We start from the raw sequence: 24,942 nt of genomic DNA, 5'->3' as shown, positions 1-24,942 counted from the left end.
AATAACAATGCAGAGAGAAGTTTTAGGTTCTAAGTCAACTGAAATCAAAGGTTGATGCCTTTTGTATGTTATTTCTACAGATTTAGATGATGTTTAGGTGATGTTTAGCAGACCCTAAATTCATTTGGAGGGTTGAAATTGGGTTTCCAAATGCCTGAATATATAGATGGTGTTGTATTTCATTTGCTAGAAATAGATATTGGTCTGGTACTTCAGAATGGCATTAGAATAGTAGATGTTTGGCATCTGTGATACTCATACTTTCTGCTTCAGATGGTTGGTGAGCACATTTATTGCCTAAGCTAAGTATTCTGAATCAAATTCACCTCTTTGGTTGAACATTTGCTCTCCTCCTATAAATTTGAATTTAGAAAGTATATTAAAACCCAAAATTGACTTGGAACTTAAAACTTTTAAAAATAGTTAAAAAAATTTTTATTTTGGATCTGTTTTGCACAGTTGAGTTAATCGTACTTCTCAGTTCATGGCACACTTTTGTTATTGGTTCAGATAAGGATGTCTTGATTAATTAGTTTTTATGTAACTTTATTCTTCTATATACATTTTAGAATAAGTTAATACAGTTCCTTAAAAGATCCTACTGTTTTTTTGGTAGGAGTTGCCTTGAAATTATAGATTATTTTTGGAGAAAATAGGACTCTCTAAAATACTGTTATCTCATTCATGAAAGTGGTACATGATTACATTGTTCAGGTCTACTTTCATATCCTTTAATGGAGTTTCAAATTTTATCTGCAGAGGTCTTGGGTATTCTTTGTTAATTCCTAAATAACTTATAGTTGCTTTTGCTATTATGGCTATTATATGTTCTAGTTGGTTAAAAGAGAGCTGTTGATGTTTTCTAAGAGTATCATTTATCTAGCAATCTTGCTCTACCCATATTAAAATTAATAGTTTTAAAATTCTGTTGGATTCACTATGTAGATAACCATATTGTCCATATAATACTAGTTTTTTCTCTTTCCTTCCCTTTTCTAAAACTTTTCTTTTCTTGACTTATTTTATTTACCGGAATCTCTAGTAACAGTGATAGCACTAACCTTGCCTTTTTCTCCATGTCAAAAAGAATGTAATCAAGAGTTTTTGTTATATACTATTACTAGGTAAAGACTGATGGTTTCCTTCCTTTCCTATTATCAAAGAGTTTTTTAAAAAAACATATTCTAACATTTATATCATAAATAGATGTTTCCCTTAATCAAATGTTTTCTTCATTTTTTTGATATTAATGTAAATTCACCACGTTACTGTGGTGAATTAATTTGATTTCTATTCTGAAGTTAAGCCATCCTTGCATTCCTGGTATAAGCCACAATTGATTATGATTATTATTATTTTTAAAATATACCGTTTGTTTTGGTTAGCTAATATTTTGTTTAGGATTTTTTTTTTACCGTTATGTTTATAAGTGAAAGAGACCTATGATCATCTTTTCTTGTACTATAATTATCTGGATTTAGTATTAAACTGTCCTTATTTTTCTGTTTTTTTCAACTTGTATGAACAAGGCTCATTTCTTCCTTAAAAGTTTGATGAAGTGGCTGCCCTGGTGGCGTAGTGGTTAAGCTCAGGCACTCAGTTTTGGCGGCCCGGGGTTTGCAGGTTTGGATTCCAGGTGCAGACCTAGCACCACTCATCAAGCCATGCTGTGGCGGCATCCCACATAAAACAGAGGAAGATATGCACAGATGTTAGCTCAGTGACAATCTTCCTCAAGCAAGAAGGGGAAGATTGGCAACAGATGTTAGCTCAGGGCCAATCTTCCTCACAAACACAAAAAGTTTGATAGACCTCATCTATAAAACCATGGGTACCTGTTTTACTTTTCTTTTGGCAAAGATGAGGTGGGGTGATGGGGTTGTTTTGGTGGATTAGAATTGGAGGCCTTTGATAACCATTTTATTTTCTTTAATGGTTATTATTATATTCAAAATTTCTACATTCTTTTTTTTTTTTTAAGGATTTTATTTTTTCCTTTTTCTCCCCAAAGCCCCCCGGTACATAGTTGTGTATTCTTCGTTGTGGGTTCTTCTAGTTGTGGCATGCGGGACGCTGCCTCAGCGTGGTCTGATGAGCAGTGCCATGTCCGCACCCAGGATTCGAACCAATGAAACACTGGGCCGCCTGCAGCAGAGCGCGCGAACTTAACCGCTCGGCCACGGGGCCAGCCCCCAAAATTTCTACATTCTTTTGAACCTCTTTTTGCTTTTTTTATTAAGTATTTTTACATTAAATTTTAAAAGAAAGTTTTCATAATATTCTTTTATTATTTAAAAATTTCTAAGGGCTGGCTCCGTGGCCCAGTGGTTAAGTTCTCATGCTCTGCTGCGGCGGTCCAGGGTTCGGATCCTGGGTGCGGACATGGCACCGCTTTTCAGGCCACGTTGAGGTGGCGTCCCACATCCCACAACTAGAAGGACCTGCAACTAAGATATACAACTATGTACGGGGGGGTTTGGGGAGATAAAGCAGAAAAAAAATTCTATTATATATGTTATTTTCCGTTTTCATTATCAATTTCATTTGTATTTTCTCTAGTTTTTCCTCAACTGGTCTTTCAGAACTTTTTCTATTGTGGCCTTTTAAAGGATCAGCTTTTGGTTTTGTTTTTGCTCTTTTCTTTGCTTTCTGTTTAATTAATTTCCGCCCTTATCTTTATTATTTATTCCTTCTTAGGGTTGACTGTTAATTGTTCAATAAGTAAAAATTTAATTACAATGAATTTTCATTTTCTTATAAGTAAATTTAAAGGTATAGGTTTTTCTCTGAACTGTTTTAGTCATGCTCTAGAAATTTTGATATTTAATATTTTCTTCTTTCTCTCTCTCTCTATATATTTTTTTTGCTGAGGAAGATTCACCCTGAGCTAACATCTGTTGCCAATCTACCTCTTTTTTGTTGTTGTTTGAGGAAGATTAGCCCTGAGCTAACATCTGTGCCAGTCCTCCTCTATTTAGCACGTGGGATGCCTGCCACAGCAGGGCTGACGAATGGTGTAGGTCTGTGAACCCAGGCTGCCAAAGCAGAGAGCACTGAACTTAACCACAATGCCATGGGGCTGGCCCCTAATATTTAATATTTTCATTGTCATTCTGTTCAAAGGATTTCTTAGTTTCTCCTATAATTTCCTTCTTAACCTTAGGGTTGTTTTTATTCTCTTTTTGCGTGAGGAAGATTGGCCCTGAGCTAACATCTGTGCCCATCTTCCTCTATTTTATATATAGGATGCCTGCCACAGCATGGCTTGATAAGTGGTGCATAGGTCCACACATGGGATCTGAACCCATGAACCCTGGGCTGCCAAAACAGAGTGCATGAACTTAACCACTATGCCACCAGGCCAGCCCCTAACTTAGCTATTTTTTTTTACATTGTTTTTAACTTTTTCTTAAGATTATGATAGTTTACACCCTGTAGAATTTCAGTTGTACATTATTGTCAGTCATGTTGTAGCTGCACCACTTCACCCTGTGTGCCCTCCCCCCACCCCCCATTTCCCCTGGTAACCACCAGTCAGTTCTCTTTGTCTATATATTTAACTTCCACCTATGAGTGGTGTCATACAGAGCTCGTCTTTCTCTATCTGGCTTATTTCACTTAACATAATATCCTCAAGGTCCATCCATGTTGTTGTGAATGGGGCTATTTTATCCTTTTTTATGGCTGAATAGTATTCCATTGTATATATATACCGCATCTTCTTTATCCAATCATTTGTTGATGGGCACTTAGGTTGCTTCCACATTTTGGCTATTGTAAATAATGCTGTGATGAACATAGGGGTGCATGGGACTTTGGAATTGCTGATTTCAAGTTCTTTGGATAGATACCCAGTAGTGGAATGGCTGGGTCATATGGTCTTTCTATTTTTAATTTTTTTAGGAATCTCCATACTGTTTTCCATAGTGGTTGCACCAGTTTTCATTCCCACCAACAGTGTATGATAGTTACTTTTTCTCCACAACCTCTCCAACATTTGTCACTTTTTGTTTTAGTTATTTTTGCCATTCTAACAGGTGTAAGGTGATATCGTAGTATAATTTTGATTTGCATTTCCCTGATGATTAGTGATGATGAGCATCTTTTCATGTGTCTATTGGCCATCCGTATATCTTCTTTGGAGAAATGTCTGATCATGTCCCCTGCCCATTTTTTGATTGGGTTGTTTGATTTTTTTGTTTTTGAGCTGTGTGAGTTCTTTATATATTATGGAGATTAACCCTTTGATGGATATATAACTTGTAAATATTTTTTCCCAACTAGTGGGTTGTTTTTTCTTTCAATCCTGTTTTCCCTTGCCTTGAAGAAGCTCTTTAGTCTGATGAAGTCCCATTTGTTTATTCTTTCTATTGTTTCCCTCATCTGAGGAGATATGGTGTCTGAAAAGATCCGTTTGATACTGATGTCAAAGAGTGTGCTGCCTATGTTTTCTTCTAGAAGACTTATTGTTTCAGGTCTAATCTTTAGGTCTTTGATCCATTTTGAGTTTATTTTTGTGAATGGTGAGAAAGAATGGTCAATTTTCATTCTTTTACATGTGGCTGTCCAGTTTTCCCAGCACCATTTGTTGAAGAGACTTTCTTTTCTCCATTGTATGCCCTCAGCTCCTTTGTCGAAGATTAGCTGTCCATAGATGTGTGGTTTTATTTCTGGGCTTTCAATTCTGTTCCATTGATCTATGCACCTGTTTTTGTACCAGTACCATGCTGTTTGGATTACTGTAGCTTTGTAGTATGTTTTGAAGTCAGAGATTGTGATGCCTGCAGCTTTGTTCTTTTTTCTCAGGATTGCTGTAGCAATTCGGGGTCTTTTGTTGCCCCATATGAATTTTAGGATTCTTTGTTCTATTTCTGTAAAGAATGTCATTGGGATTCTGAGTGGGATAGCATTGAATCTGTAGATTGCTTTAGGTAGAATGGACACTTTAACTATGTTTATTCTTCCAATCCATGTGCATGGAACGTCTTTCCATCTCTTTATGTTGTCATCCATTTCTTTCAGGAAAGTCTTGTAGTTTTCATTGTATACGTCTTTCACTTCCTTGGTTAAATTTACCCCAAGGTATTTTATTCTTTTTGTTGCAATTGTGAATGGTATTATGTTCTTGAGTTCTTTTTCTGTTAGTTTGTTGTTAGAGTATAGAAATGCTACTGATTTAGAAATGTTGGTTTTATACCCTACATCTTTGCTGTACTTGTTGATTATTTCTAATTGTTTTCCAATGGATTCTTTGAGGTTTTCTATATATAAGATCATGTCATCTGCAAACAGCGAGAGTTTCACTTCTTCATTGCCTATTTGGATTCCTTTTTCCTGCCAAATTGCTCTGGCCAAAACCTCCAGTACTATGTTGAATAAGAGTGGTGAGAGTAGACACCCTTTTCTTGTTCCTGTTCTCAGAGGGATGGCTTTCAGTTTTTGCCCATTGAGTATGATGTTGGCTGTGGGTTTGTCATATATGGCCTTTATTATGTTGAGGTACTTTCCTTCTATACCCATTTTATTGAGAGTTTTTATCATAAATGGGTGTTGGATCTTGTTGAATGCCTTCTCTGCATCTCTTGAGATAATCATGATGGTTTTTGTTTCTCCTTTTGTTAATGTATTGTATCACGTTGATTGACTTGTGGATGTTGAACCACCCCTGTGTCCCTGGTAGAAATCCCACTTGATCATGGTGTATAATCTTTTTAATGTATTGCTGTATTCAGTTTGCCAAAATTTTGTTGAGGATTTTTGCATCTATGTTCATCAGTGATATTGGTCTGTAGTTTTCCTTCTTTGTGTTGTCCTTGTCAGGTTTTGGGATCAGGGCAATGTTGGCTTCATAGAATGTGTTAGGAAGTGCTCCATCTTACTCAATTTTCTGGAATAATTTGAGAAGGATAGGTATTAAATCTTCTTTGAATGTTTGGTAGAATTCTCCAGAGAAGTCGTATGGTCCTGGACTTTTATTTTTGGGGAGGTCTTTGATTACTCTTTCAATTTCTTTACTTGTGATTGGTTTATTCAGATTCTCTCTTTCTTCCTGCTTCAGTTTTGGGAGGTTGTAAGAGTCTAAGAATTTATCCATTTCTTCTAGGTTGTCCAGTTCGTTGGCATATAGTTTTTCATAGTATTCTCTTATGGTCTTTTGTATTTCTGTGGTATCCATTGTGATTTCTCCTCTCTCATTTCTAATTTTATTTATTTGAGTCTTCTGTCTTTTTTTCTTAGTGAGTCTGGCTAAGGGTTTGTCAATTTGTTTTTTTTTTCAAAGAACCAACTCTTTGTGTCATTGATCCTTTCTCCTGTCTTTTTTGTTTCAATTTCATTTATTTCTGCTCTAATTTTTATTATTTCCCTCCTTCTGCTGACTTTAGGCTTTGTTCTTCTTTTTCTAATTCTGTTAGGTGTCATTTGAGATTGCTCATCTGAGGTTTCTCTTGTTTATTGAGATGAGCCTGTATTGCAATGAATTTCCCCCTTAGGACTGCTTTTGCTGCGTCCCAAATGAGTTGGTATGGCATGTTTTCATTTTCACTCATCTCCAGGTAATATTTGATTTCTTCTTTAATTTCTTCAATAATCCATTGTTTGTTCAGTAGCATGTTGTTTAGTGTCCACATTTTTGCCTCTTTCCCAGCTTTATTCTTGTAGTTGATTTGTAGTTTCATAGCATTATGATCAGAAAAGATGCTTGCTATTATTTCAACCCTCTTGAATTTGTTGAGGCTTGCTTTGTTTCCCAAGATATAGTCTATCCTTGAGAATGTTCCCTGTGTACTTGAGAAGCATGTGTAACTTGCTGTTTTTGGATGGAGTGTTCTATATATATCTATTAAGTCCAGCTGGTCTAATTTTTCATTTAATTCTTTAATTTCCATGTTGACTTTCTGTCTGGATGATCTATCCATTGGTGTTAATAACCTTAGTTATTTTTAATAGTAAGTTTTAAAAAATTTTGGATATGTGATATTTTTTAGCTACTAAAAAAATTTATTTGTAGTTTAATCACATATAGAAAAATGGCAATTGTTTCATATTAATTTTTTGGAATTTATTGAAGCATTTTTTTAGATTGAATATTTTCCATGTACTGAAAAGAATATATGTTCTCTGTCGTATATGTATTTCTAGATATCTCAACTAGTTCAAGCTTATTATTTATGCTTTATTTTTTGATTGTTTATGTCTTTGTTTATATTTTGTCCATTGGATTTATTGTTTCTCCCAAGAGTAATCTTAGTTATTGCTTTATACATGTTAAGCCTATATTTTTGGATTCATATATGTTCATGATTATTATATCTTCTTGGTACTAGTAGGTGACATCTCTCATTGTCACTTTTGATGTTTTCACGTTGAAGTTTATTTTGTCTTGTTACTAAAATTTTGATAGATATTCCCTTACTGATCTCCAAAAAAGGTTATACTTATTTGTACTGCACTTGACTTATACCACATGAGATCCCTTGTTTCCCCACACTCTCTGACAAATTTTAAGGCCTGTGTATCCTAGCTTTCTGTCTTTATTGGTAGCTTGGGAAAAAGGACCTGATGCATGGTTCTGGCACTTTTAATCTTCTTTTATTCCCTACCCATCATATTCTAACCACTGTCTCCATAACTAGGTCACTCCAAAGAGTGTCCTGACTATATTAAAGGATGGTTCTTGGAAAATTTGACTTAATCATCTATTAAATCACATTTTACCCTTCCTGTTGTGGTTGCCCAGTTTTCACTGAGGACAAGATTGGCCCACCTTCTCACTCAGATGTGTCTTCCCTTGGAGTCTACTCTGAGCAAAGAGTAAAGTGGTTCCTGCTATAGTTACCCTGCAGTTGTAGGCATGAACATAGGCTGCTGTGGTCTTCTGCTTGCTGTAGATCTGGGTGCCACTCAGTTCAAGCTTCAAGGAGGCAGAGGGCCAGGAGGCGAACAGTTGACCCCCTAATCCTGTTGCTTTGTTGTTGGTTCTGCTTGTGTACCCTGGTGCCTGAATTCATAGCATGATTTGGGGATGCTGAGCTCCACTGATTCCCATACCAACCCTGGCCTGAATGACTCTTGAATTCTGCTACATGACTGGTAAACTGTCAGTGGAGTTTGCTGCTACCCTAACACCCTTATATGACATCTTCTCTACAGAGTTATAACTGTTATGGACCTAATATCTCTTGCCCATTGTGAGACTTCCCTTAACATTCCCCTCAGACCCTCAGTCTGCCATTCTCTTTCTCTGCCTTTCACTTCTACCTCCCACATGCTGACTTTGTGCTTTCATAAATAGCTAGGCTCCTTGGACAACTTCTATGGATGCTTAAATGTAACATCCTTTGCATCTGTAGAATATTTTATATTCTTCAAAGCACTTCCATCTTGTTGTTTGATCCTCACATAAACTCTTTCGGGTATGTAGGTTGGATATGTTATCCTGATTTTACTGATGAGGATATAGAGACAGTGATTAGGTAACTTGCCCATCCCTAGGCACTTAGTTAACGTGGGACTAGTATTAGGACACAGTTTGTTTTTGGTTGGTTATTTCGTTCATTTATTCATTCATATACTCATATTATATCGAGAGGCAGCAGAATAGAGAGAGCAAGGGTTTTAGGGACAGACAAACTTGATTTGAAACTTGATGCCATCCCTTATTAGCTGTGTGATTTTGGTCATGTACTTTTCCTCTCAAAAGATCGATTTCCTTGTTTGTAATATAGGGAAAAATTATGACGTAATGTTTATGTATGATTTAACACTATATGAAAATTACCTGGCAATAATAGTGTCTGGCATATGAAAGGTTATAGGTAAAATGTTGTTATAAATATATAATATATAAAATAGGCTACTGTTATAGGTAAAAAGGGTTAAATATTGACAATTTTGTAGTGGTAGAAACTCAATGGCTACCATTATGGAGTCCTTCCCTATTGTATATGAGGCCCTGCTAGACCCCAAGAATGGAAACAGAAATGAGACAGGGTCTTCTTTGTGGGACTGTGTCTTCTACTAGACTGTCGTCCTGGAGATTAGAGCCTATGTCTGTTGTATCCTTACACCAAGAACAGTGCTTGCTAGAAAGCTCAATAAATGCTTGCTGAACTGAAAAGGTCCCTGTCCACAAGGAGATTATCAAGTAGTTAAGATAGGCAGGCACATGATCATATAACTATAGTAAACTGTTACAGGTATTTGGTAGACACATGTAGGCTTTGGTGAGAGCTAAACGGAAACAGTACTCAGTTCTACCGGGGGAGGGTAAAGTGCAGTGGAGAAAAGAGGGCAAAGCTTCACAGGGCAGGTGCATCAAGACTAACACATGGTCTGTCCGTGGAAGGAAGCAAAACCAGTTTGCTTATCTTGGACTACATGCTTACTTTCAACTAACCCCCTTCTAATGTGTGAAATTGAGTTTGTATTCAAAGCAGCTTCTTTGTCTCACAGTACCTCTGTTACTGGTATCTCCCATAATGTGTTGCTTTTAAAGTGCTTTGCTCTATTCTGAGTATAAAAGAGACGCTCAGTAAAACCAGATTCTATTCTTTGAGAGTCACAACTAGCCATTGCTTAACAAAGTATAATATATTGTGTAAGAAGAAATAGAGGAACACAAGAGATATTTTAAAGAGAGAAAATAAAACATCAAAGTGGGAGAGTGTAGAGTGCATTAAAGTTAATAAACTGTTGTGGCAGAGTGGACCACTTTTCAGTGTGAAGGAATCTGATTTAATGACTGGTAACTGTAGGATTAGAATCTCGTTGGAATGAGGTTAGCTGCTAATTTTCCCAAATTCTAAATCTTTTGGTTTTTCTTGAGAACTAGCCCTTGAAAGTGAACAGATTATTATTATTGTTGTTGTTGTTGTTATTTTGCCAACAGCTCTTTGAGATGCTAAACCAATTTGTCTTCCTCTAAATATTCAGTGCTGTTCAACTCTATGTAGTGCTGCTTTACTTTAAGCTCTAGGAGGAGGAATTCAGGCCCTGGCTCTCCTGATAGATTGGGTACAGTTCATCAGCATGGGTTTCCAGGGCTTGTATAGTCATTCTCTGTTTCCACAGAGACACGGAGACCAGAAAACTGTCAAGAGTGAACTTTGCTCAGCCATGAACCACTGAGCTACTCGTCTTATTCGCAAGAGATAGACAAGGCAATCGATACAGGTCTCTTTCTTGGCAGTGTGGAAGGATGACTACCGCAGCAAGAGTTCCAAAATGTTTTCTGCCAAGAACTGGATTGGATTTTGTGCTTCTTCAGCCACAAAATGTCCCCACATCTTGCTCCCAAATCATTAATGTCCTTTGCAGTCGGTCTGCTCAGCCTGAATGCTTCCTTATCTTTCTTTATTCAATGCCCTCATTATTATTGTTTTCTTGTGTTAGCTAAACTCTCAAAGTTTTTGGCTGCCTAGTATGTTACCTTTTTTTCCAATCAAGCTGGAGATAATAAGCTGCATTTTCATCCTTGATTACACTCTCTCTCTTTGTAGAAAAATGAGAATTCCTGGTTCTAGTTTTGGGTACAGTTTGTAGAATATTTCCTTGGAGTATAAAAATGCTATGTTTGTGTATTGGCAGGCTGGTATTATAATATCATTGACCTTGGGAAAATTATATCACTGTTTTGAGCTTTAGTTTCTTCATTTGAGAAGGGAAATAAGATGACTAATTTATAGGGTTTCTATGAGGACCAAAGATATTGCATAGGAGGAAATGCCCAATACAGCACACAGCACATGGCAGATGTACAGTAAATGATTATTTAAAACAAATCAAAGCAACATAAGCAGAACCAGTTCTTTTTAAATAAGAAGAGCTCTTTGAGAATGGTGAGAAATGTAAAGAGAAATGACCAAACTCTATAGAGAGCTGTGTCCTCAGTCTGGTTCATAGTATAAGATTTAGGGGCATTTGTGGAAGTAAAAAGGCATGAGTTTGTTGTAGCTAAAGGTAGTGAGTTGTATGTAACCATGGAGTCAGTCATTTCAGGGAAGTCACTGCTGTAGGATGTCAAGGAAAATTTTTCAAAGGTGACTCTAACATTACTGCAGATATTAATGGTATTTGTCCAAATCGCTATACTTTGATGCATAAACATATCAGAATAAAACTATTCCTTGCAATAGTTGGTGACGTAAGAGGCATGCACGGTGTAATGCAGTGGAATGTAAATTGGCCTAGAAGTCAAAAGATCTGGGTTTACATTCGTTTCACTTAATTGGTTGATGGTTTTGGACTTCTTAGCTTCTTTGAGCCTTAGCTTCAACATCTATAAAATGGGGATGGTAATATCTTTCTTATTTTTCCCCCTGTTGGCTTATTGTAAGGATCGATTGAGATGTTTTTAAAAGTACGCCCACATATTGGTTGTTTTTTGGACTTGGTAGTAAGAGCCAGATACTAAAAGGGTTGCTGAAGAATTTTCAGGCTCTTGTCCTCTTTGGGGTGAACATGAAGTAAAGGCAGCAAGAATGTGGGGCTTATGTATCTGCAGCTCCCTCTATCCAGCTTATCCAGACCATGTTTTGTGGCTAACCTCTCCTGAGCCCATTTTGCTGCTCACTTTGCCTGGCCACTGCCATTCCATTGGCCAAAGAGCAGACTAGGATGGGTTGTGACAGGAGTGACAGGGATCACACAGCAACAGTAAGACCCCTTCTTGGAGACTTCTGCGTTTATGCCCTTGGCATGACTGCCTGGACCACTTGCATCCGCTTTGCCTCATTTGTCTCTGTATGTTTGCTGCTGATGGCTATACCAATAGCATCTTTTATTATCTTGCTCAAGGATTTCTGATGCTTTTGAAAGTTTTTTTTTTATCTCACTCTGCTGAGCCAACGTGAGAGATATGAGAGTAGGCTAGAAGATGGAAGTTGGGTTTGATAATCAAGAAAAGGAGATAAGGCCCTTGACTTGGCAGTACCAGCCTCTTCAAAGACAGGTCATGTAGTGTGGGTGTTGATTTAACCACTCTGTCTTTGTGTTTCCAGGGAGTCGACGAGTTGAAGATGAAGCCCAGAGCAGAGTGCTGTTCTCCCAAGTTCTGGCTGGTGTTGGCTGTCCTGGCCGTGTCAGGCAGCAGAGCTCGTTCCCAGAAGAGCCCTCCCAGCATTGGCATTGCTGTCATCCTCGTGGGCACTTCAGACGAGGTGGCCATCAAGGATGCCCACGAGAAAGATGACTTCCACCATCTCACTGTGGTGCCCCGTGTGGAGCTGGTAGCCATGAACGAGACTGACCCAAAGAGCATTATCACTCGCATCTGTGATCTCATGTCTGACCGGAAGATCCAGGGGGTGGTGTTTGCTGATGACACAGACCAGGAAGCCATCGCCCAGATCCTTGACTTCATTTCAGCCCAGACTCTCACTCCCATCCTGGGCATCCATGGGGGCTCCTCTATGATAATGGCAGATAAGGTAAAAGGGGGCTACAGTAAGAAGAGCCTGGGAGATTTGTATTGAGAACTAAATGATGCATTTGTTTTAATGCAAAACTTGATTATGAAAGATGGAAGGTAACCAGAATGCACTGAGTATAATGAGACCAGGAATTAGTCTGATTGCTTAGAGGTGAAAATGGAGGAAAGATGCTGGTATCTAGAAGCTCCTGTAGTTTTGAACAGATTTGTGTGTCCATTTGTTGGTAAATGGATTCACTGAAATGAGTAGGAGATATTGGAGCTGTAGTTCTGTGATAGATTTTCTTCCAATGTGTGTATACATAGCTCCTTCACAACTTTAAAATAAGGTGTGCTATATTTTTCCTTGGTAATACTTGTTCTCCCTGCCATACCAGTTTCAAGAATATAAAAAGAAAAATCCCTTGAGGCACATAATTTCTCTCCTTGAAGATACAGATGTTATGGAGAAGTATTTCTTGCTAAGGTGTCTAGGCTCATCACACGTTGATCTGCACTTTGAGTGGATTTTAATCCATAGAACCAGTAGCAGCTGCGTTTTCCCCATGCATAGATTTGAAGGTAATGGTTCTTAACCTTGGTTGCCTACTGGAATCACCTGAAGAGTTTTCAACACCGCCAGTGCCTGTGTCCCACCCTCAAAGATTCTGGTTATTGGCCTGGGTTTCTGGATTTTGAAAAGCTCCCTAAATGATTCTAGTGTGCAGTTAAGGCTAAGGACCACTGCTTTAAAGTCTAAAATAAATCCTAGTGTCTCCTATATTAATATCATCTGACATTGAGGCTTATTCTCTAACTGCAGAAAAAGTGTTTTGTTTGTGGTTATGTTTTGTTTTACATTTTCACTTGTTCAGTTATTTTCCCTTGCTTTACTGATTATTGATTTTTGTGTACATACAGCATTTCTCACATATGTATTGTCCTTTGCAGTCATTCATATCTTAGGATGATTCATTTCACCCCAAGTGCAATATTTATTGTTTTTTTATAACTTTGGGTTTTTAAAATAGTTTGCACCTTTGCATTGTCATCTTATACTTGTTAACATCACTTTAAAAACAGCTTTAGTTTTCTACTTAAAAGACATGCCTTGGGGTTAATGATGTTTGTAAACACTTCAAAACCTAGCACAGACACCACAAGCCTGCTAAGTGGCCAGCTGAGAACCAGCACAGTGCAGGGCTTAACCCAGTGAAATAACCTTGCATGATCACTGTCGCCATCTGTTGGCAGCAGTCAGAAATGGCTAGCATCTGTTTTGGAGCTTCCTCTATTCAATCTAGGAAAGGTCAAGTGGAAAGTGCTAAGTGGAGGAACTTCAGTAGCATATGAGAAAGATATTGTCCCATTCACATGGGCGTGGGTAAAGATGTTAGAAAACAAATGCTGGCATGAGAAGCCCATGCTAAGGGAAGTGGGATAAACTTAAGGGAAATGGAAAATATAGACTGTGGCAAAACCCATTGAGTTTTTGCTTCAGGTAGATTTTTTTTAACATCATTGTCCTTAGCAAATTATATTATATTTTAGCAGTGGGAGTTTGAGGGCACAATATGGCACTGAAAGAATGCCAAGATGGATGAGCCAAATTTTTGAATCATAAATAAGTATGTACTTATTTTGAGAGCAAGACAGGTGACAATCTTTTTTTTTTTTGCTTATGTGAGCTGTCATGCAACCGTGTTATTTCAGATCCACCGCTCCCTCCCCTCACTGCCTCTCCCCAGTTTAAAAGGTTATTGTCTAAACTGGTTGGTTGCTTCTCTGTTGTCTATCTTACAAATGCGTAATAACAATATAATAATATGAAGTAAGATGCACACCATGTGGAGAGCCTGGGCCCTTTGGTTCACCGATGTATTCTAGGTGCTTTAGAGTGTTTATCATAGGCTGGGGACATAGTGCTTTGCACTCATTATCTTTAGTACTTTTAACAATCCAGTGAGCTCAGTAGTAATATTCGTTTCCATTTGACAGATGAGGAAACTGAGCCTCAGAGACATTAAATAACATATCCAAAATGATGTAGCTAGTAAGTGGCAGCCAGGATTTGAACATTGGTTGCTGATTCCAAAGGCCATGCACTCTCTTGCCTCTCAAGAAAGTGGAGAGGCTGGTTAAGGTCTCACATACCTTCCTATTCTTTACTTTCTTCTCTGTTATATAGCATTGGGATGGAGGTTATCTGACTAAAAGTAATCCATCAATTGATTCATAATGGTAATACTGGAATCTGACTAGAGGAGAGAATTAATGAGGATACAAAATGATGTATCTCTCGGTGTAGCATGATTCCATAGAGAGTCCATTGGTTACTGCTTCTAGGGGTAACAGAGAGGATTAAGCCAGTGAGGTGGATTCTTTTAGGTCATTGTAATGAGATTCTTCTCTGGTCTCTTTCCACTTAGCCCCATCCTCCCCCATTGCAACCACACCCAAATATTCCATCTTTTCTTTTCTCTCTCCATCAAAAAAAGGAGGTGGGCAATGATTTTTAGGCAATTTCCTAAAATAGCCTAAACAGTATTTAACTGACTTTTGGAGTGAAAAAGATAAGTTTTCAAAAGGTAGGTAAGAGGAAGAAAAGGAAGAAAGAAGGAGGTCCTGATAACATGGAAGCTCAGCCACCAGGGGTTAAATGCCTGAATGGGCAGCTGGTGGTTGCAAAGGAGGGTGTAGCAGGACCCACCAGGACTGAGAGGGCAGCAGCGCCAAGGTTCCTGGGAGCTGTGCAGAGGGACCTTCACAGGCTTAAAGGATTTGCATGAAGGCAAGTAAAAAGAATCCCCCAGATCTCAGAGAAATAAACTTTTGGGGCAAGTTTCAGAAATAAAACACCTCTAATTCTAAGACCATTTTTCAAAATAGAAGTTTATTTTTAAGTATCATCAACATATTTTACAAACATGGAATGAGGACACAGAGTTTGACAACTATGAATCAACTATGGGGCAATAGGACAAAACATTTGAAAGTAGAACTGAAGCAGAAAATCTAAGAAATAAAACTGCTCTATGTTAAAGGGATAGTCTTCAAGGTATAGTTACCATCTGAAGGATGATAAATAAGTCTTCCATTTTGCTTCCCTCTTCTAGGAGATGGGTAATTACCTCTCCATTTTAACTTAGGTTCTTTTTTTTGTTAGTTTGTTTCAAATAAAACCCACTTATTAAGTGTCCTTGTGGAGGATTGTATTACAGGAATAAAGTCCCTGATTCAAGGAGTTTGTGATAGAAGAAAGCACAGTTATAAAGATTTTTGACAAAAGTAGAGACACAAGTTTAGCATCTAGTCAACTAACTTGTGCTCACTTTTTTTTTGCATATACTAATTAATCAGTACAAACATTAATTAGTGCTCTACTTTTCCAGTGAGGAAGTGCACCTTATGCCATGGTAGAAAGAAGCATAGGAACTGGTAGAGTAGAGCTGTTAAAAGTTCACAATTTGGAGTCAGATCTGGTTTTAACCATCATTTCCTAGATGTGGGAATCTGGACTACTTACCAACCACTTACTCTAAACTTTGGTTTCCTTGTCTATATAACGGAGGTGATAATATATCTGTTATAGAATGTCGAAGATTAAATGAGATATTACATAGCAAATGCTTCCCTAAGTGTCCAGCATAGCATTCAGTAGGCTAAGCTGAGGGTGATATGGAGCAATTTGAAGGGAGAGGTTTCAAGATACAGAGAAGGAATTGGAATTGAATAGTGTCATGCCCAATTGTAGAGACACTTCTGAACTGGAGACCAAACAAGAAGAGGGCTCAGGTGAAAGTCTGAGGAGGACCTTGAAGTGTGGGATGGGAGCCTTGGTCTTGCCCCACCATGGAAACTGAGGCTCTTCAGCAGTGTAGCCATGCCATAGGCAAAAAGGGCATGTTCAGTTATAGAAGAGCTCTAACGAGGAAAGAACTGCCAGGCACTTGTAACAAAAGAGTGTTTAGAATAGTAACGGAGAACATTTAAAAATGTATAAGGTGATGTTTGGCAATCCCCACTTGAGTATAAAGAGTCTGTTTTGTTTTGCCTTGTTATAATTGCTTTTATTCTTCCCGAAATACTGGATTTAGGATGCCCATCTGAATCTAAATAATGAACTAGACGTATTTCCATTTCTTTCCAGGAGGTTTCTCTGATGATTTGCTGAAATCTTTCTTGGGTTTTCAGATTTTAGCTCAGAGAGGTAAAATAACTAATCCAGGATATCATAGCCTATGAGCAATGGGACTGGGATTCAAATCCCAGAAGTACATGTTTTGAAGCTTGTGCTTTCTGTTTATACAGTTCTGCCTCACAAAGCCCTGAACTAAGAATTAGGCCTGAGTTTTAGTTTCCATTCTCATGAGCAGCTTTGGAAATTTGGGCAAAGAAATCACTTAAGCTACGTGATATTCAGTTTACAGTTTATAGGATTTGAATTTTGTTTTCTGCTCTACCCACTTTACGAAATTTTGAAGATAAAATGAAGTAAAGAGTGGTGATAGAGAATGACAGACTTATTGACAACTATTTTGTCACTAGCATTAGGACCAATGAAAATGGCTTAGGCAGGAGGTAGGAAGGAAAACAGAAAGTGAAAGTGAGAGTAGGATCGGGTGAGATGATGCAAGATTTAGTCTTTAATGCTGCAAGAATGGAAGAGAAAGGGTATGCTGCGTGAAGGGTGAGGGTCTGGAAATTGATCAGAGTGAAGTACAATAACTAAAACATACGCCATATTCCATATATTGTTCCTTGTTAAAGGACATGCGGAAATATTCTTACTCTGGAGTCTGTTGCTATGATTCTTTCCTTTCTGAATTGCTTAGTTGAGAATTGATGCTTTGAATAGCACTCATTTTCTGTGCAGAGAGCCACATTTTGGAATCCAGCTGGGGCTAGGAAGATACTCCCTGCTCTTCTTTGGTCCTTTCTTTTCTTGCTCTCCCCACTACTCGCTATGCCCCCTCCCACACACACACCTAATGGCAATGTGTTTGGAGAGAGTGGCTGACCCAGCAGTGGTATGTGACACTGTAAATAGGCTTGCCTTCCAATCGCTCATGTGGGATTCCATATTCAACATAATCTTGAAGCCAAGAGGGCTATATTACTCATACTGTACTCTGTGCTTCTTCCCTAATTTTTGTGTCTTTTAGTTTTTTACCTTGCTTTTAGTTGTCAGTCATATGGCATTCCTTGGGACAGAATACGTCAAGAGCAAACTGTGGTTTTATAGCATTTCTTGGATGAGCAGAGTTAAGACATAGAGGTGGGAAAGGTCAGAGGGAAGAAGCTAATATAGTATGCCAGCTTGGTTGCAGAATGATGTTAATGATCATTTTAATTCTTAGGCAATCCTATGGGATAAGTAGTAGTATTTCTTTTCACTTGATGTGGAAACTAGATCAGAGAGAGTTTGTGTACTGTAGCCAAAGTGACATACCTAGAAAAATAGTGGTACTGGGATCTGAATCCAAGTATGTTTGACTTTCAAACTTTTTTGGTTGAATTTAAAACTCCCTCAGTCCACACACTGAGGAAGTCAGGAAAAAGCTAGGATAGAATTGCCTGCCTTGAGGTCAGTTCCTCTTCTCCTATTTTCTCCACTTGCTTGAACTATGCTTTGAGGGACGATGGGTGGGCAGTTCTCTCTAAGACACTATAGACTTCGCAGTGACGCACCTCTAAAGTCTGTCTGTGTGTCTGGATTCCAGTCTTGCCACCTGCTTCTGTGGAATGTGTTTCATGTTGGCCAGCATGTTCTCTCATTTCAAGTTGGACCTAGGATTTGCTTTCAAGAGACTGGCCACTTGAAGTTCGGGTGCAGTTTTAATGCTTGGGAAAACTGAGGCCGCAGAAATTGCTTTAGGCATTCACAGAAATTGAGGTGCTTGGTGCTAGAAAGTAACACACGAGCCATCACTTCTTATCCATACTCCAAGAAAGTGATGTTGTGTCTATAGGAAGGCAGTGTCAGAACATGGAGAGAATGCAGCCTCTGGAGTGCATTCTCAGCCGTGTGACCTTAGTTGTGCTCTTTAAACTCTCTGAGCCTCAAAATTTCCATTTGTAAAAAGGGGACAAAAATAACACCTAGTTCTGAGTGAGCATTGAGCCTTATGAAGCAATGTACCCACTGCTTGGAAAACAATAGGCCCTCAGTATATACTATCTTGTATTTTCGTATACCAGATCTTACCTAAATTATTTGGTGAAAATGGGATCCTAAAGTTTTCCTGTTAACTGAAAGAGAAGAGCTTGGGATGTTACTACCCTTCATTTTAAGCCTGGTGAATAAGCAGCAGTTCGGTAGATTCCCCCTCTATGGTGATGCAATTACTCACTGTGACATGATCAGAACTTATCAAGATTTTCGAAGCAGAGACATACAGTGATTTCAATAAACTAATACACATAGGGTATAAGCAGTGAAGATAAGTCAAGAACGTTAAGAAAGAAAGCACAGCAGACTAAAATAGTGTTTGAATTCAAGGTCACTCATTGATTTGGAAGTGTTGATATATGAGAAAAAGTGAATTATTAGATAGGGAAATAATAAAGATACCAGGTGGGAAGTAGTAATATGTCATAGATAGAGAGGAGTACTTAATTTACTAATTTTGCCAGCCAATTTTTGATATATTACTCTGTTATTGCTGAAAAACTCCTTAGATTATGACTTCTACACCAAGAAAATATTTTCATTCTTCTTTTTGAGACTTCTGTGATTTTGTCTTTTTGCCTCATTCTTAGTCATTAGATCTATATTTTATTCAAAATTATATTTTGATTTTGTGGTTTAAAAGGATCCAGCAATCAAGAAAGTAACATTAAGGCTAGTTTTATTTTATTTTTCTGGGGACAAAAACAATTTATTGCTACAATTCTATTTTACAGGGACAAAGAACACCCAAATTATCATGGGTTGTTATGAGGTTACAAGGAGAAAGAACTAACGTTGACTGATATTTACTTTTGTCAAGCTCTGAGATAGTCACCTTATATGAGCTTATGTATGTTATTTCATTTAATTCTTTCATTGAATTTATGAGGCATGTATTTTGTCTGCATTTTACAGATGAGGAAATTGTAGATCAGAGAAGTTAACTCTTTTGCCCAAACCTTTAGGTAATGATTCGCTTACAGTGGCTTCAACAAATAGGTGTTTATTGGAGTCTCGGGACAAAGTTCCTGGAGACAGGGACTGCTGGGGGTGGTTCAGTGATGCAGGGATGTCAGGGCTGACCTCTGGGATTCTCTTGGCATTTTTGTCATGGTTGCGAGGAGGCTACCCTAGCTCTAGGCATCATGCTTCTACTCACATAAGGAAGAGGCAGGAGGTGGGTATTAGATCAGGAAAAGTCTGCCCCATATCCTTGATCTCACGAGCCCAAATAATGTCACATGGCCAACCCGGTGGGGGTTGTGAGGCTTTCTGATGGAGGTGGCAAGGGGGCGGGGTTGGGAACAGCTTTGGGGTTAGTCAAAAGTGTCTATCAAAGGGAGTAAGAGACAACCTGGGAATTCAACCAGTGTTCCTGTGATTCTAAAGCCCAACGTCTCTCATCTGTCATTTCTCCTGTTTCGCACCAGACTCTGCTTTTGTGCCCAATCTTCTCACATGTCCTCTGGAACTAGGACCTTGCTCATCAGTTATTTCCTTTTTTCCTTGATTATCAACTTATTCCTCCCTGTTGGCATCTTTTCTCTAGCTTAGTGTTCCTCAGGAGATGTTTGGAAATGTATTGGGGCGGTGGTTTGGATGTCATAATGACTGGGGGGGAGTGGTGTGTTTGTGTATGTATGTCTGTGTGCTACTGGCAGTTAGAACCTGGAGACCAGGCATGTTAAGTGTCCTGCAATATATATGATAGTACCCAACAGTCAAGAATAGTCTTACCCCAAATATCAATTTTACTTTCATTGAACACGCTCAAGTCCCTCTCATGTTAGTATATGAGAGTAGATGTACATGAGTAAATAAACAAACATAAAGGCTTTCCTTTGCTCTGGTTCTTCTTCCCTCTCTCCTTCTTTTCACAGTTCAGCTCTTTAAAGGGCAGTCTAAAATTGCTGTTTTCACTTTCTCATCTGTCACTTACTACAAAATGCCAAATCCAACGGAGTTTTCAAGTTGTTCTTGACCTTCTGCAGCACTGAACTCTGTTGACCCTTTTAGTGCTATTACAAAAGTTATGATGACAAAACTAATTAGATTTGTCAGATTTGGTGACAGTGGGAATGAGAATGAGTAGACTTTAAAACATGGGTGGGTCATATAAATGGAAATGTCTAGTAAGCGGTTGGATTTGGAACTTGAGGTAAAGAGAGTGATTTGGGCTGGAAATACAGATGTGAGCCTCATTGACAAGGAGAGGGTAGTTGACACCAGCAGAGTAAATGAGATGGCTCAGAATGAATAAGTGGAATGAGGAAAGAAGAGTGTCAAGGGTAGAACTTTAGGGTGCACCATCATTTGAGGAATGGTCAGAGGTGGAGATGATAAAGGAGCTGAGAAAATTATTAGAGAGATAAGAGGAGAACAAGAAAAACAAGGAAAGAGAGTCATCATATATACCAAGAGGGAGTTCTAAGAAGGGAGTAGTTATTCAGTCCAGAAATTAACCCAGACCACTTCCTTCCCTTCACAACAGTTACGCAAACAGTAGAGAAGCCTTCTTACCAGTCCCTTCCCCTCCATGCACTATGATGGCCTCAGTGCTGGCACTCCTTCTCTCTTATTTACATCACCATATGGTAGCTTACCTGTGTAATTTTTTAGAGACTCAAATCTGATAGTTACGCTTTCACTTAAAACTGCGTTGGCTTCCCACAGCTCGGAATACGACATCTTCTTTGATGTGATCCCAGGCCGCCCTTCCAAGATTTTCTCGTAACCTCCCTGCCCTTGAACAGTAATGTCAGGCCACAATAAATTATTTACAGCTCCCTGAATGGTCTTGGCTGTTTACATCTCTGCTCCTTTGTGTGTGGTACCTCGTTTCCTTAGAATATCCTCTTCCTTGTCCACCCGGAAACACCTACTCACTCTTCAAAAGTCATAGAACTTCTTCTGTGAACCCTTTTCTGACTGTCATCCTCACAGAATTTACTGTTTCTTTTTTTTTGCACTCCCCTTGTTCCCTATTTATGCTCTTATTGTAACTCATCTTATTTACCTGTCTGTCTCACTTGCTGTATAACGGGCTCATTGTGAGCCAGGGCCATGCTTTACTAATTTTTGTATTCCCAGCACATGCCATAGTGTCTGGTGCATAGTAACAACTAACTTTTATTACAAGATTAACACTTATTACACTGTACACTCTATACACACACTGTAATGGGTTGAATGGTGGCTCCCCAAAAATATATGTCCATGTCCCAACTCCTGGAGCTTGTGACTATGACCTGATTTGGAAAAAGGGCTTTTGTAGATGTAATTAAGTTGAGGATCTCATGATGAGATCATCTTGGATTAGTCCATTGGGCCCTAAACCTAAAGAAAAATGTCCTCATGAGAGATAGAAAAGGCAAAGACATAGACATAAAGGAGAAGGCCTTTAAAGGGAGGCAGAGGCTGGAGTTATTTAGCCAACAAGCCAAGGAAGCTACCAGAAGCTGGAAGAGGCAAAGGAAGATTCTCCCCTAGAGCCTTCAGAGTGAATGTGACACTGCCGACACCTTGATTTCAGGCTTTTGGCCTCCAGAGCTGTGAGAATATAAATGTCTGTTGTTTTAAGCTACCAAGTATGTGATAATTTGCTATGGCAGCTCTAGGAAAGTAACACACACCATAGTTAAGAGGGGAAACTCTGGAATCTCACTACCTCGGTTGTTTCCTGGCTCCACCATTTACTGTGTGACCTTCAGCAAATTGCTTAACTTCTCTGAGCCTTGGATTCCTCATCTATAAAATGGTGATAAAAATAGACCCTATTTCTCAAGATTATTAAGTAAAGTTGTTAAAAGTGCTTAGAAAGGGCCTGGCAAATAGTGGGAATCAGTAAGTATGAGTCTGTGAGAGGTATTCAGTAAGCCTCCATAGAATAAGTGAATGAGTAAGGAGGGTGATGTAAACAGAAAAAGCCGTCAGCAGTATGATCTATAGAGCTCACCTAGATCTGTGCTAAGTGGGCATGCACTTTGGGAGCTCTATCCAAAGGCGGTGATCGGACATTCTGGACCACCCTGGGCCTGGGACAATGCTGAAAGGGTGAAGGGTCAGCCTTCTGTTCAACTGTTCCACTGCTGGGCCTCTCGGCCGAACTATGGGGCAGTGAAGTTTGTCTTTTAGCCCTGATACTTCCCTCTCTGCACTCTTCTCTCCTTGTTTTTATTTTTGCTTCTTTGTTTTGTGTGCATGTGGGGGTGTGTTTTCAAATGAGGTGGCTGGTATCTTTCTCCTTCCCAGTGCCCAGGATGGTGCGTCTCACCTTGGGCTGCCCTCCCCATCCAAAGTCCTCATGCTTTCAGATTTTCCTTCTTCTCTGCCTTCAAATCACAATGCCTGAGTTTTTTCCCTGTATTTCCTTTTGTTCCATACTTTTCATAGTCCTAATTGCAATGGTGATAATCGTAATAGTTTTTTTTTTTAATTAGCTGTCTGTCCTGCTAGACTACAAGCTTCATAAGGACAGGGACTATGTCTTTTTCATTTTTATATCTGTAGCGCTTAACATATGGCTTAGCACATAGTAAGCCCTTAATATATATTTATTAAATGTATGGAACAATTAATTATTTCAGTGCAGCAGATGTCAATTGCACTTAAGAGAAAAGTATTTTAACCCAAATGAAAATGGATGATAGGATTACTCTCTGGTTACTGGCAAATGCATTCCTTATCTCTCTCTAGGCTGCTATCTCCATCACCCTTGCCTTGTTCACATCTGCCAGATAGCAGCAATCAACAACCTGGCACTCACACCTCGAGTTATAACTTTCATGTCCACTCTGTTTCCAGCTGTCAGACATGGCAAAAGGGCTGCCTCAAGTTAGGGGTGCAGTCTGAGGTTGCAGAGAAAAGCTTTTCTCATGCAAAGCAGTTGGGTGCCAGTGATAATCTTTACTTTATTAGCACTCTTTTGAAAGAGAAGCAGAAAGAAATAAACACTTTTTTAAAGTTTTGATAAACTTAGGCAATTCATATGACATGCTAATCAGCAAGATATCACCAACTAAATTTAATCAATGCAATTAAATTTCCAAAGGCAGTAGCAAGAGATTTTGAAATTTCCCTTAGCAAACAACATCCTTTCTCATTTACTTATTCATTCATTCAAAAAATATTTATTAAGTATCTGCTGGGTGTCAGGAACTGTTTAAGATCCTGGAGATAACAGTCAATAAGAGAGACATTGACTGACAGTAAACAAACACATAATTAAACACATAAAGTAAACAATCTTACAGTCGTCCTTTTGGTATCCATAGGGGTTGGTTCCAGGACCCCTTGTGGATACCAAAATTTGTGGCTGCTCGAGTCCTGTATATAAAATGGTGTAGTATTTGCATATAACCTGCACGCGTCCTCCCATGTACTTTAAATCACGTCTAGATTACTTACAATACCTAATACAAAGTAAATGCTGTGTAAATAGTTGTTATACTGTATTGTTTAGAGAATAATGACAAGAAAAAAGTCTGTACATGGTCAGTACAGACACAAACATTGTAGGCCTTTTGATCTGCAGTTGGTTGAATCTGTGGATGCAGAACCTGCAGATGAGGAGGAAGGACTGTATTGTAGGTAGTGGTAGATGTTTTAATGAAAAAGAATAGGAAAAGGGTATCATGGGCTATTTTAGGGTCGTCAGGGAAGGTCTCATAGGAGGTAGCACTAGAGATTTGTCTGACAAGGATCAAGACGCATGAAGAATTGAGGAGCAGCATTTTCGCAGCGAGAACAGCAGGTGTGAAGGCCTTGAAGTGAGGCCATATTTCTTGTTGTTTGTTTGTTTTTTTGATGAGTAGCAGGAAGGTCAGTAGAGTTGAAAGGTGGTGGACAGTGGGAACAGTGGTAGAAAGCAAGGTTGAAAGGCACTCTGGGAGTGGACCATGTTAGGGCCTGAGAGTCTTAGCACACAGAGTTGCATATTTTTCACTTCATTCTAGAGGATGTAAGAAGGGAGTGATATAACTTGACTTAGCCTCTTTTCAGCTGGAAGCAGTTTTGATATGGATAGAATATATACCTTGGAGCCATTTTGAGTCTTGTCTCCACCTTTCAGAAGCTGGGTGACCTCTTGGCATGTTGTGTGACTTCTGTGATCTGTTCTTTCTCATCTATGATGTGACCAATACTCATCAACTTCAAAGAGCTATTATGAGATGAAAAGAAATAACCTTTAAAGGACTCATGACTTTGCTAGGCACGCATCTGATTTTAAATAAATGGCTGCTATTGTCGTTTCTAGTAGTGTTGAAATACAAATTTCTTTTGAATCAGCCCTCATTTTCTTTTGATATATCTATGGATTATGAAGGCTTTTTATTTTGTTTTTACAAATTTTGTTTATAAA

At 38.7% G+C, this 24,942-nt stretch overlaps 1 protein-coding gene across 3 annotated transcripts in view; it reads left to right on the top strand.

Moving 5' to 3' along the window:
• The window catches only part of GRIN2B (glutamate ionotropic receptor NMDA type subunit 2B), a 423,510-nt gene that overhangs the window by 109,772 nt on the left and 288,796 nt on the right, over window positions 1-24,942 (top strand). For all 3 annotated transcript variants that reach the window (XM_070494300.1, XM_070494301.1, XM_070494302.1), the window contains one exon: window positions 12,000-12,428. In XM_070494300.1, the coding sequence (XP_070350401.1) occupies window positions 12,018-12,428 (411 nt within the window). In that variant the 5' untranslated portion in view covers window positions 12,000-12,017. The remainder of the gene's footprint in view (window positions 1-11,999; window positions 12,429-24,942) is intronic.

Source organism: Equus asinus, chromosome 22, assembly GCF_041296235.1.
Source record: "Equus asinus isolate D_3611 breed Donkey chromosome 22, EquAss-T2T_v2, whole genome shotgun sequence".
NCBI classification, from domain to species: Eukaryota; Metazoa; Chordata; class Mammalia; order Perissodactyla; family Equidae; genus Equus; species Equus asinus.
The sequence above is the reverse complement of the archived record's forward strand: the minus strand, read 5'-3'. Positions and strand labels throughout refer to the sequence as shown.